This window comes from Patagioenas fasciata, chromosome 4, assembly GCF_037038585.1.
Source record: "Patagioenas fasciata isolate bPatFas1 chromosome 4, bPatFas1.hap1, whole genome shotgun sequence".
In the NCBI taxonomy this organism is placed as follows: Eukaryota; Metazoa; Chordata; class Aves; order Columbiformes; family Columbidae; genus Patagioenas; species Patagioenas fasciata.
Genome location: NC_092523.1, coordinates 27,522,528 through 27,537,152, shown reverse-complemented (window position 1 = coordinate 27,537,152; position 14,625 = coordinate 27,522,528). Strand labels below are relative to the sequence as shown.

Here is a 14,625-nt window from a genome sequence, read left to right as displayed (position 1 = left end):
GGCTTCCAAATATTCTGGTCACTTCCTTTCTCCAGCCAGCATCATTCCTGTCTTATCTCAGTCTTCTGACTGCACATCAGAGGCTATAGCTTAGGAATCAAAAGCGTAAAACTGGGTGCCATCAGTGCTGCCAAGACATTACAGTCTATATTTCATGCTCAATGGTCTTGAGCGCATTCTAAAGAGGAGTTAAAAAGATGGTATTCTGACAGGAAGGTGGGTTAATCACCGTCAACCATCGGGTGCCAGTAAGATAGGAATGGAGTGAGAATGGCTCCTTGCACTGTATGGAGCAGCAATAGTCCAGTTCCTCTGCACTTGGTTGTATTAGTTTCTGATTTGCGTTGGTTCGTTTGCTGGTTTAGCTAATGGATTAGAGAGCCAAAAGCTCGTGTTAACCTAGTGTACTGGTGTGGAAGTCTAGTGTATTTCTTTTCTAGCAGCTGGCACTTTTTTCACTGTGTGATGTTTTCTAGATAAAACCAGCGAGTTCCATGTAAATAGTAGGAAATGCACATTTTAAGCCAAGACTCTTGTCAGACACTAATTAAAGAAATGTTGCCTCTAATAAAAGTGCCTCCTTAAGGGGATTTACTTAGTAGTGACTGGAAAAGCTGTCAGATTTTGGAATGGAATTGTCCCTTGTCCCCTGGTATTGCATTATTAATAGTTTTCTGTAAGCTCTTGGTGTCCTCTGTATACCTATTTGTAGTTCAGAGTTTTAAAATTTGAGGGGGACAAGAGGTGCTGCAATCAAGCCTTTGGCATGACTCTTGCACTTTTCATTTTGGCTGAATCTATGCTGTTCTTAATAACAATGTGGAAAGAACATGAAAATGGGATAAAATTCTGTCATCATAATTTCAAATTCTCTGCAAATAGTTGGGTTGATCCTGAGAGTCGAGTGCCCTGGGTCTGTACAGAGCTGTGGTACTTTCAGTGTGCTTTCTGCTGTTTGTGGGATGGAGGACAAAAAGAGGAAAAGATCGGTTTTGCAGGGGGCATGTCTTTTTCCTTAGAGAGCAGCTTATAAATTAAGTTTTACTTCTCATCATCTTAATGTACCTGGGGAAAGGCTGGCTTTGCCTCTGCACTCTTAGCAACCGTAAGCTATTTTATATAGTAACTAGATGACATAAAGTGCAAGCAGACCAAAAATACATTTAACAAAAAAGCAGTGTGGTAACAAAACACGAAAGAGGTGGCAATAGGTAGCTGTGAGGGAAAAAGGGTGTACATTTGCAAAACTTAACTTCCTACTTCTTTTAGTTTTCCCATTAGTGAGATCCTCCTGATGGGAAATGTTAAATATTTAATATCTGACGTTTCTATAACGTCTATGTAGTTCATTAAAGATTAAGTATTTTATGGTGCGTTTCAATTTAAAAGAGTGAAAACGCTTTTCAGACTGTTACAGGGGAAGCTGTCAGCGAACCTTGTATTTACATTACGTATTACTTTCAGCTATATTTAATAGACTCCTGTGATTTGTTTGCAGCAAGCTAGGTATGAAAGTCCTGATATCTGAGCAGTACCTTTTATTCATCCTCTGGGCATCCTTTGAGCTGTGGGAACCTCCCCGTTGCACTTCCCAAAATAAGCAGGCATACCAAAACCACCGAGAAGTTTCTGCAGCTAAGATAGTCTTGATTTTTCAGTGATGCTTGCTAGGGTTATCTCAGAGGTGATGCGAGGTCTTACAGAGTTTTGGTGCTTTCTTACAAAGGAGTGCAATAAAAATCAGGCATGCCTACTCCATCTCTGTCCTTTCCTGACTTTTTCTGTCCTTTCCCCATGAAGGTGTAGTATTGTGTCCATGTGTAAGACGCTGGTAGTCTTCATTCCTGTGAGAAATTTACTGAAATATTCCACTCTTAGTTTTGGGGGCAGTGTATATCCGTGTAATTTAGAAGCCCTTAAATACCTTTCTAATAATACAGCAATAACATTTTCAGTTTCGGTGTACAACACAAGTTGGTATGAGGAGAGTAATGTAATTCCTTTCTTTTCCTGGAATATCTGTGCTTATGTTAACATTGGAACTGATTTATATGGATTGTGTACATTCTGTAATAGTCGCTAGCCAGTGTCCATTTGTGAAGTTGTGTGACTGCAGAGTTACTGTCATCAGTCCGATGCACTTTGCTTGACTTGAAGCCCATAGCAGTTCCCTGAAATAGGCTGGATGAGTAATATAGATTGCAAACTTTAGCACTGGAGGAATACTTGAGTCCACACTCATTTGATTCAAGTGGAAAGAAAACTCCTTTCAGGCATTCTTTGACCTTTCGGTGATATCTGAGTGAATCTGCAGATGCAACCAAGGTATTGTGATTTTTTTCTAATGGCTTAGTGATTAACTATATATTGCAGCTTATCTAATTAAAAGATAGGCAATACATGAATGTGTAAATATTTTTCTTGTACATTTATTTCATCTTCGTAAAATAGGGAGGTAACAAATGATCTTCTTAGCTAAAAGGAACAGTGCAGCATTTTCACTATACCATATATACATGCAGATACATAATTGACACACTAATGCAGCTTCTATGAATGTTTAGTCATAGCATATGGATGTAATATTTGTTTGCTTCCTTAAAATTTGAATGGAGTTGAATAAGTGTATGTCTTTTTTTTTTTTTTTTAATATCATAGCTATCATAGCTAGAATGGAGGTTACTAGGAAGGAGATTCTATTAGTGTTCTTGACACCAAGATGTACCTATTACCATGATTAAGCATCTCTTAGAAATATTAGTACCTTTACTTTAAAATAAAATACATGTAGGGAAAAGCTTGAGAATTACATTTTGTGTTTTAAAACAGGAAGACGCTGGCTGTAAGAGGATGCCTACTGCTGTTTTTCAGGGTTTGAGTCATGGCTTGAATTTTTCTGTATGGGTGATGTGATAATGCCTCTCTTGACATGTTTAGTAGCTTACACTCTCTACTATGGCAAAAGAAAAAGTTGGTGTTTTAAATAGAGGCCTGCCTCTTTCTGTGGCGCCAGGATGCCTTTGGATTTTTACAAAGTACTCTAAATAGTGTTCAATATTTTATCAGTTTCTTTTCTCTTGTATATTTAGTTTCACTGTTTGTTTTTGTGGGTTTGTGGGTTTTTTCCTAACCTTTTTTTTTTTTATTTTTTTATTTTATTCACTCACCATAGAGCTGATAAAGCAGATGATGAGGATGATGAAGATCTAACAGTGAATAAAACATGGGTCCTTGCACCAAAGATTCATGGTGGGGATGTAACTCACATACTGGACTCCTTACTTCAAGGATATGACAATAAGCTTCGGCCAGATATTGGGGGTAAGCCCATAAAATAATTCAGTGAGTAGAAGATGTGAACCAGAGATGGTGTACTTTTTTTCAAAGATGGCAAAAATCAGCTTAATGCAATTTAAAAAATTTAGTATAGCAAGCTAAATATAACAGCAATAAAATGCAATGGTTTTCTGGAAGTGGTAAAGATGTTCTATACATAAGTAGAATTTTTATATTCTATTTACAATTTATTTTTCTTATGCATAGTATTGCTTTTTGGGGACAGTGAATGAATCATTAAAAGGCAACTATAGTTTGCTTTGTTTAACTAAGATCTTCTGACAGAAAGAAATGTAGATATAAACCAGCCATGGTTATTTAAAAAGTTGATCTTTAGTCTGCAGGAGTTCGTTAAAGAATTATTTGTAGATATTTTTACACTTACTGTAGAAAATACATTGTAAGTGTGTATTTTGAGCAAATTTAGCTCAACCCAGTTTTCTTCTTCCCTTGGCTCAGATTTTGGAAAACTTCAAATGAATCCAAAAGATATAACTTAAGACTATATCTTTTCTGGAGGAATATTGGAAGGAAGACTGTATTACTATAGATCAAACTCTGAAGCTATTAGGAAGGTGGTTTTGTCTTTCAATACAAAAAATATCAGTTTGCATACACCTGCTAAGTGTAAATATTTGGAAGAATCTTGTGTTGAAAACATGGAACACATTAAGCCTTGCCAGTTCTTGTATACCACAGACACACTGGATCAAACTAAGAAAAATACTTTCTCCAAGTTTTGTTTCCTGAACTGTGAAGGGAGAAGTGGAGGACATAATTGTTCATTAAATACTTGGCATTCGCTGTCAAAGAAATGCCATGTAGGTCTGTAAGCTGCTTCTATGATAAACAGCACAACAATCCAGACTTGTTTCATTTATGTAGAACAGAGAGATGCAATCTCAAACTAAGTATTTTCTTTTGAAAGCTTCTGATAAATTGTTTTCTTCCCCAAATTTCTTAGTTCTGTTTTATTTTTGACTAGTACCCTGAAGATGTTGAATGGCAATTTTTTCTCATTGTCATAATATAATCACATGCGAGTCACAAAGGTTCTTGTAAGTCTGTGCCTTCATGTTCATTTAATTGAATTACTGCAAACATTTAGACAACAAAAAAGGTCTTTCAGCATGTTTTTCCTTAAATTCTCCATGTGTGAAAGATGTATAGCCTGACATTCCCTCTAACCCTTGCCCCCCACCTGCTTGATGCAACAAATAGCAAAGTGATTATGAGGGAATGAACTGTCTCCAGTAGGATTCCTTCTAGTTGAATTAGCTGGTAGGTGAGGATGAAAGAAAAGAGAATGCTCTTTCTCTTCTTTCACCATAAAACTTAGAAACAAAGAAAAGGAAAATAGAGGAAGAGCAGTTTATTCTGATGTCAAATGGATTTAGATGGGCGTGGAATAATTTTGGTATAATCCTTACCTTCACTTTTCTGATCATGTAAAGAGTATAGGTCGAAGACTCTGCCTTTTTGTGAATAACTCAGTGGACAGGTTTTTTGGTTAAAAGTATTAGTTCTTAAAAGAAGATACTTGATTCTAGCTTGTCTCACATAAATGCTCCTTTTCTTTTTCTTCTCTCTCTTGATACAATACTTCTGTACCAATCTGACCTTTGCTGTTTGAGACGTGCCTCCATCCGTCCATCCAGTATATTAAAACACAAGCTTTATGAATAATCAGCCTGAGTGATGAGAACAGGAGATGTTTGGGAGTATTCATTTTGTTGCTAGGAGAACAAATGTTAAGACTGGCTCTCTTCTGGATGGAAGTTAAAGACTTCTGCCCCATGGCAGAAATGTTGGACAACATAAGATGAAGTTTCCAACCTTGAACAAAGTCATCACATTCTGTCCATCTACTTGGGAACTGCAGCAGATACTTAACAGACAGAAAAACAAAATCAGGCTACAGTGCATTCATCTTAGTCTACCTCAATTATATGGATAAAATCTCATGTCAGATTCTACTTCTTCAGAGTATATGTCAGCACTTGTACAACAAGGTTATTGAACTGGAATTCTAATTATCTTTCAAAGCAATAATGGCCCACAGAACATTTTTGCTATTGAATTACGAAGCTCAGTTACAATAGCAACATTTTTTGTTTAGAACCCGGACTTTTTGCGTTTGAATATCAGAGCAGGATTTAGTTTGCTTCCTCATGCTGACAAAGAATTTCAGCATCTCAGAGTGAGAAAAGGGGTTTCATTGTTAAAAATGCAGTTAGTTGAGGAAGATGATAAAAGAAAGCCAAAAGCAAATTGAAACATCAGAGGCAATACTGAAATTTAATAGGAGAAACCCACACTCTGTCATCTTCTGTTTGTTTCATTCAAATATCCACAAGTGTAGTGATTTCTTAACTGGTACTCTTTGCTATGCTTATTAATCTTGCTAGTCTTTATCTCAATTTATGTGATATACTTTGAGGTGTTTGGAGCATAAAGGCAGTAGTATTAACGTACCTTCTGCTCAATATGAGGTAGTAGCAGTTACCAGATGAAGTCTCTTATCTGTTGTATAAAATCCTTTAACAACAGATACAAACTTGGAGTGTTGATGTGTTAATAAAGTAGTATTACTCTCACTGTAACTTTAGCTTTTTGCTACCTGATTTTATAATCATACTGTTTTAGCTTCCATTCTGCATCAAAATAGCTGTTATTTTTCGACTTTCCTTTTTAAATGAAAGAATTTTGGCTGCACACTGTTACCTCTCTAACATCTTAGGGACACTGTTATATTAATATTGGTGTATCAATGTACAGCACATTTTTTCCAGCTATGTCTCATGTCCAATGTTTTGTAATATATGGGTGAAATACAACCAGTCAGTCTGAAAGTTTGCTTAAAAATAGGGAATAATCATCACATATTTGCAACTCTAAGTGAGTGTTTTCAGTCAATAGTTTGAGGGAAGATGTAACTGATCGAATGGTGATGATGATTGCTCATGGACATAGAAAAATTGGACACCTAGAGAAATTTGGGTAGTTGTAATTGCCCTATAGGCAGGGAATGGGTAAATAATTATATCTCAGTGTACTAATGTGAAAAGTCATGTGCAGAGGGATATAAAGGCTACAGGAACAAAAAGTGGGCTTTCAAGAATAGCACTACTTCTACTTTCAAGTAGAAGCACTAATTCTGAAAAGATAAGGAGATTAGGTGAATATTCTGTTGAACAGGTATGCTTAGTGTAGCATTGATCTAAGCATGATACAGACAGTAAAGTAATAAGCCCCAATGAGCAGGAAAATATCAGGTAAAGAAGTATGTATTCTGAGATGAAGAATATTTTGCAAGAATTGAAGGAAATGGAAAACAAGAGCAACATGTAGAAGAGCATATGCAGTAAATGTTAAAGGTACAGGATGTGTGCACTGCATAGAAAATGATGGAAATAATAAAAGCAGTGGGGCAGGAGTATTTTTTAAAGATGGATTTCTTTCAAATAAAAAAGTAAAAGAAGAAATGAAGAGAACAGGGCACTGCTTTCATCCAAATCACTTTGAAAAAAATATTCAGAAATGGAACTGGAAGCCTGCTGCAGACACTTGAGGCTGAAGTTTCAAAATAGATAACCATATAAGCAATACTCTTAGATAACTTGTTGTGAGAATTGTTTTATTCCATTTAAAACTATTACAAGTTGAAGGCCTCTGTTATTCCTGAACGTGGTACTCAATGTATTTGCTGAATAACTTCTTTATCACCAAGAAGAGATTCATCTTTAGGCAATTAATGAGGAGTTATAGAAAACATGCTCAAAGAAAATAAGTCTGGATGAAATAATAAAAAATGGTCTTAGTGTAAATTGATTAGCATGATAATTAATAATAAAAAAGGTTATATATCTTAGACTTTCATTTCAAAATGGAGAATTGTGGTAAACTATGGGAACTCATTAGTGAATTTAGATGGACTAACACGCTATTGGGTAATGTTGAGGATTGGAGTAATAAAAATATAGCAGTATTAAGCAATAATACGTGCAATGTTCTGCACTATTATGATAATGATAATAATTTCTGTCAGGAGATGCAGTTTATAAACTGAAAATAACTGACAGGGAGAGCTCTTCAATGTAGCAGGCAGAGACATTTTAAATATCAAAACCTACAAATTGGGCCTGGATAAATATAGGCTAAGAAAGAGGCACTTCTGGTAGCAAGAGCAATTACTAAAATAATTTGTCAATGATTGAGGCAGGTTTTCAGCACTATGGTTTTTCTAATAGAGAGTACACTTTTTTCAAAGTACAGATTTTGATCTCAAACTGGGGTTCCCAATATGCCTAGTAGTTAGACAGCATCATCCCTTACTAGAAGGGTGCTGGACTATGCCTGCTGAGAGAGACTTCTTTCCAGATCTTGTTGCTTGTCTGGAAGTTCATCTTGCTCTTGAATCCCAGGCACAAGAGCCACTTATTTACTGTATTTATTTATTGGGACAAGCTTGTCCTTAACTATGTGCTTGTGTTAAATGATGCTCAATACCAGTCAAACCTTTTAAACCAATAAAAGAAAAGTTTGGTCTAGTGAAGAAAAGATGTAAAAGCAGGAAATCAGAAAGTGTGAGTAGATCTCTCTAGATCAGGCTTAGCAAACAGGTTCCCTGTGTGCTTCAGTTAAGTTGGCAGCTAATGAGCAATCCCTTGAGAGCACCTGCTCCTTGATGCTCTTCTCTTTATCTGTTGAATATGCAATCTGCTGTCCTCTCACCTCGTTATTCTACTCTAGTCTGGCTCATGTTGTCTTACAGAGTAAATATTTCAAGTGTGCCATCTCTTTGTCCCATCCCTTAGAAGCTTCTGTAAGTTTACAGTACTGTTTTGCACTTCAGGCAGGATGTGTTAAACAGACTTCTTCCTACTCATAATGTTTTCACTGCTGATACAGAGTTTTTAAATTAAAATAAGAAGTATTCACAGTAGAAGCATCTCAAAACAGCTTTCTCTGTTAGCAAATGAACAATAGTAATTATATGGATGTCAAATGAGTACCAAGAATATATTTTCCTCCAGCATTTGTCATTTTCATGGGCTCATGTCACTTCTAGTTCAAGAACATGAGAAGAATGAATTCTTCCTTCTAATTCACAGAAGTACTTCACTCTGTACCATACAGGAGAACTAAGGTAACAAACAGCCTCTTCGAGTCCTCTTGAATTGGATCTGTTTCTCTGGATCATTTGGGTCAATTAAAATAATTTCAACAGAGGCAGATTTTCAGACTCTTCACTGGCTCTTAATATCACTAATAATCTTACTCAGAGCAGTATGGAAAAGGCAAATTGAACTCCATGGCACGTTATGGGAGAGCTCTTGTGGCAGATCAAGTGCTGCTTGCTGCAAGCTGGAATTTCATAAAATTGACACTGCCCTATTAAAAACTGGCTTGCTGACAGATCTCAAAATGTAGTTGTTAATAAGGAAATATCAGTGGTTTGGCTGTCTGTTGTTGGGTCTCATAGGAAAGTCTTGATCAAGAATAATGATATTTTGCATTATTTCAGCAATGAATTTTTGTAGTAAATTTGGCAGATGACATAAAGACTGTTGGAAAGGAGGAGGTTGTATATGCAGAGTAATAATTTGCTCCTTCAGTAAAACTGGAGACACAAAAATTGAGGGGGAAAAAAAAGAGGTGCGGAGGAGGAAGCCTGTGGGTCATATTTCAAGATGAGAGATTCTACACAGTAAAGTAGTCATTTAGGGCAAAACTTAGAGATTGTGAGTAGTATAAGATCTTAGGTGTGCGTTCTCTGAGCATTGACCTGAGGTAACTCCCCTTTGAAAAGGAACACAACAAGGAAAAATCTGGAAATTCTCATGGAGTGTTGGTAACACTTTTATGAAAATTTCTCGCTCTGTTGTGCATATTTCAAGATGGATCTGGAAACAACGGAGCAAAATTGAAAGTTAAAGCTGAACGTTTTATCTGTGGGTTGCATTTGTGGTTTGCGATATGAACTGTGCAGTATACTGAAGGCAAGTTTCAGAGGTGACCGTCTCTGTGTGGAGGTACTTGTGTCTGAAGAAGAGGTTTGATTTATGGCTAGAGAGTACTGAAAGCTGGAATCAAAGACTTGAACCTCAGAACAAAACAAGATTTCTTAGCCCTAAGAAGAATCAAACATTACCTACAAATACAGGGAGAAAAAATAGCTGATTCAGCATTGTTTGAGCAATGAGGCAAAGTACACTTTGATCCACCTCCTTGTGTATTAGTCTAGCAGTGGAGTTGCTATTATAGATAAATAGGATAGCAAAATTAAAGAAAGAGGATATGTGTTTGTGAGACATGGCATATGTAAATGTGTTATAAATACATGTATATACACACATGTATTGTATACTTTCTTTACTCTGATTTTTCAGTCTGTGGATATGAGTTCTTGTGTTGTGCTCCCTTTATGAGTCCTGCAGATATCGAAAACATTTGCAGCTCAAGAAGTACTTTTTTTTTTTTTTTTTTAACCCAGGAAATAAATTGGTTTCCAGAGTCTGCTTTAACTTTCTGTGAAGCATGTTGGGGACAGGATGGTGATCAAGTGACATGGTGATCGAGTGACACTGTGCTCTGTGGTTGTGGAGAAAATCCTCTGCAGCCTCACTAGTGTGTCTCACTGTCAGGCTCAGGGTCACACCAGTAATCGGATTTGGAATCAGGGAGAATTACCTCCCAGGTGAGATTGGCAGGGAAAGATTATCTTAGGATATTTAGGAAATGTATATTGCCTGTCATTGTAGCTTGCTAGGATGTTAATGATACTTTGTTTCTTTTCGTGTGTCTGCTTCAGTTTTAGATTTTTACGATTTAAAAAATCCTGTTACTTAAGATTTTAGGTTTGTTATAGAGCACTTGGGCGATCTCTGGTTTGCAATATAAAGAAATCAAATCTGATGATGTAGGGTCCGTCTCCTATGAAATCGAAGTGCTTTTTTTTGTGTGTGTTCTGATTTTCCATCTGTGGATGAGCAGAAATGCTTCATTTTAATGTGCCAGGTCATGGAATAAAGACCAGCAAAGCTTTATTATTAACCCTCTTAATTCCACTGGGGATGAGAACATATGTCCTCTTGTGTCCACATTCTGACTCTCCGGTACAGGCTAGGAGAAAATGCTTAGTAAACTGATGATGTTAAAATGCATCCTGGCCTCTTCCATTTGTATATTTTTCCCCTATGAGCCAGTTAGGAGGAAACAAATGAATTATCTGTGCCACCTGTACTTCAGATGTGACGTTCGTAGGGAGTCATGTAAACTTTTTACCCTCTTTGAATGCACAAAATGAGAGAGTATAATCTGTAAGAGAATATATGTTAAAACCAGTTAATTTTTGTCTGCCTTGTGAGAGTGTTTCACTGTGTTTTTTAAGAAAAATAAGTTTGGAAATGTTTAACTTTTAGATTATTTTCACTTGATAAGCTTTCAGTTTGGTATGTGAAGTAGTGTATTAATCAAGCTGATGAAAAGACATTAATCCTTAGGAGTGCTACAGTCACATGAATTGAAGAAATCTGTGGTGAAAATTATCTTATTTTTGTTACACATCTTCAGCAGGAATTGACAGAAAGCACTGCATATTGGTTCCTTACAGCTGACAAACACATCTGCTCCTGGACCTCATGGTTTGTTATATGAGCAGTTTTTTTTACAAACATTTTCTTTCTGTTTATGATTCAATTTTTATGTTGGAAGACACTTTTGGTTTTTCTTTCTCCTACTTCCTCTACCTTTTGTGCTTTTGTATATCTGTCTTATATCTGTTCACAAAACACAGATGGGAATTGCATTACCAAGTAAAAAATTCATCTTGATAATTCTAACAATTCATAAATAGAGGAGGCAAATCATAAATGATCCTTCACAGAATGAACAAACCAGGGATTTAATTATTCTGAATCTAATAAAAGAATATCCGATTTGTTGTTGTTTAAGTAAATACGTTAAATTACTGTAACAGTGTACAGAGTTAATTAAATAATTACTATGGTTACTGTTTTGTTTAGTGAGAACTACGGTAATTGAAACAGATGTCTATGTTAACAGCATTGGCCCAGTTGACCCAATCAATATGGTAAGTTCTGATTATTGACAGAAAACATTATCTGACTGATGCTAAGGTTAATATTATGAAATAATTCTAGTCTCATTCAAATAAGTTTATTTCTTACTGTGTTTTCTTATGCTCTTGGATATAATTGTGATTATTACAGAAACAGGTTTAGATTCCCTCCATTTGAAATGGCTGTAATTTTAAAAATATATTTCTTGAACAAAGTGGGGTCACACAGAGGACACTGTATCAGGTCCTTATTTTGGTTGTGTTGAGCACTTTCACTATGTTTGTGTATACTTGCTCTATCTCTGGTTTAGTACAATTTCCTGAAGCTACTCTTCAGAAAAATAACAATTGACCCAGAATTTCTGAATAAAACTATTTTCATTGCAGTGATTTGTTATTATTTTTCAAATTCATAGAAATAAAAATTTGAAATTAACTCTTTTGTCCTCATTTTTCATGTCTTATTTGGTCTTATGGGTTGTCTTTAGTGTGTGTGTACACATAGCTGGTTTCTTCAGAACTTAATGCATCTCATCTAGTTTCTCGTTGACCTGTTGAGATCTGACCCAGCTATTTGGTACTAACGCTGAAGTAACAGCACTTATGAGGACGTTGAGTCTGACCTTTTCTTAAATCGTTTAGATTTTTTTGTCACAATGTGCATTGTCTGAAATGGTGGTGTTGGAGACTTAGAAAGGCCTTGTTGCATGACTTCTGTTGGGCACTGCTGCCCAGCGGTGGCTGCAGCTCCTGTCAGCCAGTCAGGACTTGAAGGACTGAGACTGATGCTCAGGTGAGTTTGAGCTCAGCCCACTCCTGCCTTTTTCCTTTCCTCCTCCCTACAGAATTACTCACAGTGTTGAGTTTGCATGGCAAAGAGGCTTTTTGTTCAATCTGAGGCTGGAGTATGCCAGTGCTTCTGTGAATTTGGTGAAAGCACAGTAATTCCAGATTATTATTAAGGATCTTGTAGTTTACATGTATGTCATCATGCTTGGGTGGAGAATATCGACTTTCAGTGATGGGAAGCCAAGCAAGGAAGACCAGTGGTACTTAGGTACTACAGGTAAAGGTGCCATAAGTAGATGATGGAGATCTGTGGCAAAGGATACTCATTCTACTTCAACAGTCTAACAAGCTTAGGGGTTGTCATTACCTGGGGTTGTGGCAGAGAAGTCCATGTGTCAGGCCAGGGCTGTATGTAAACAAATGCATGAAAAAGCAGAAGAATGATGGGGTAGGGGAGAATTTCCATGTCTGGTATAAGTGGTTTCTTAGGTTTTGTCTAACTTCCTACTGCAATCTTTCTGTTTTGCTTCTCTCCATCCTATTCTCTTCTGAAGGAACTTATTGTGGGGGCAAAATGTGTGGACAGGCCGCTACCTGAAAGGAGAATATAGCAAATGGTAAAGGCATCCTTTTCCATTAACCAATGTGAGTTCTTCAATCAGTGGCCAGTAGGTATTGCACACAGTGGGACCAAAAATGGGAAATGCTTAGAGGTTCAGTTTTCAGTTTTTGATGTGGCTGGCTTTGCAAGGTACGCCTGCCCCATTTCATGTGCCCCTCTTCTTGTCTTTGCAGCCCCTGGGCAATCTCCTCACTGCCACGTACCGTGGCCTTGCCTGTGCCTTCTGCTTTCTCAGCCCGGAGCCTGGCAGGCAGCATTATCATACTGCACACTTGCAGCAATGACAGTATCAGCCATGGGACTCTGTCTTGTCACTTCTTTGGACGTCTCCCTACCTCTGCTAGAACTCCGCTAGAGCTGTCCTGGAGCTGGGTGGTGGTATTCTTGCCATAGTGCTAATAAAATTCAGTCATACTGGCTTTAAGTCCAAGATAAAGATAGTATCACATTGGAATGCATATTACTTCATTAGAAAGCAGGCTCCTAATGGTTATAATGTATATCAACTGAACGTTTATCCCTCTAACCATCTGATTTCTGATTAAAACCCAAAAAAGTATAACAATGGATCATACCATCAAAGGATAATAAGGTCAATGTCATTAAGACATAGAACTTTATAAACTATTCTATGTTTTTTTAAAAATGGGCAGAGAACTATTTAGCAATTTAAATTATACTATAAAGGCACTATGGCCTTCATAAGAGAGCGATTGCTTTCACTGGACTTTGACTTCAGGAACCTGGATCATATGAGCATCTCATATCACTACAAGAATAAAATGTTTGTGAAAATAAATAAAACAATATATATGTAAATAATTTGCTTAAGGTTTCAAAAAAAGATGTTTTTAATCTGGGAAACATTCTCAGAAAAAACAAACAAATGAACAGATTTGACCCTGTAAGCTCTTTTTATGTGAACTGTTGATTTCATTAGGAAAGCACTTTCCCTGGAGTCAATATTTCTTCAGATTGTTAACCGATAATCCAAAAATTGTTTCAATTTCAAGGGCTGTCCTTAGCCCTTAATTTGATCACTTAATGTGAGAATACCTATCTGTGATTCTCCATTGCATTACTCATTTGTCAGACATGTCAGTTCACTCTGGCAAATGGTGTCCTTTAACTATTTAGTTCGGATACAATATGACACATGTTATGAGAGGAAACTGATTTATTTTTATAATTTAGTCTGTTTTCCCCTTGCTATCTGATAGACTTTTGCTTCCATAAAAGGGGTGCTTTAAATGTATATGTGACATTCATTAGAATTTTATTTTGAAGGCTGTTATGTTTTGGCTTTCACTGTCGTAACAAAGGTCTACACTGTATAGACACCCCATGCTTAAGGGGATGTTTTTCTATAGCATGTCATCTCTTCAGGCATCTACAACCTAAGTACACATTTTTAACAAGCGTCTGGACCTGCAGAGTAATTAGGCTTCTAACACTCATTAAGTCTAAAGATTTTTTTAATCAGTCTTTCAGAGCTAACCTTTGCTATGCATCGTGCAACAATAATGTAAAATGCAGCTAAGTGCATTTTTATGGCCAAAGTCTTGATCTTCAATAGCTCTGCAGTAGTACAGGGATTTGTTAACAAAATTTAGACATGGAGTGAATTTTTAGAGCCTGGTTTTCCTCTACGTGGAAGCTCATTCAGTTGAGCACTTACTGGAGTTGTACTGGGCTCTTACTATCTTTCCTCCTTAACTAGGACCAAGTGGAAGAAAACCCACTCTATTTGATGGTACAAGTAGCAGAGATACGGTCCCTGTGTAGAAATGTATGT

The 14,625-nt window shown here is 36.7% G+C and overlaps 1 protein-coding gene across 7 annotated transcripts in view; it reads left to right on the top strand.

The window, feature by feature from the left end:
• Positions 1 to 14,625, top strand: part of GABRG1 (gamma-aminobutyric acid type A receptor subunit gamma1) — an 84,485-nt gene that overhangs the window by 41,846 nt on the left and 28,014 nt on the right. For 3 of the 7 annotated variants that reach the window (XM_071807449.1, XM_071807447.1, XM_071807450.1), the window contains one exon: positions 3,173 to 3,321. In XM_071807449.1, coding sequence (XP_071663550.1) covers positions 3,292 to 3,321 — 30 coding nt within the window. In that variant the 5' untranslated portion in view covers positions 3,173 to 3,291. Of the gene's footprint in view, positions 1 to 3,172; positions 3,322 to 9,832; positions 10,037 to 11,363; positions 11,432 to 14,625 lie in introns of all 7 variants that reach the window. The other 4 variants (XM_071807451.1, XM_071807452.1, XM_065837089.2 and 1 more) reach the window with 2 other exon arrangements.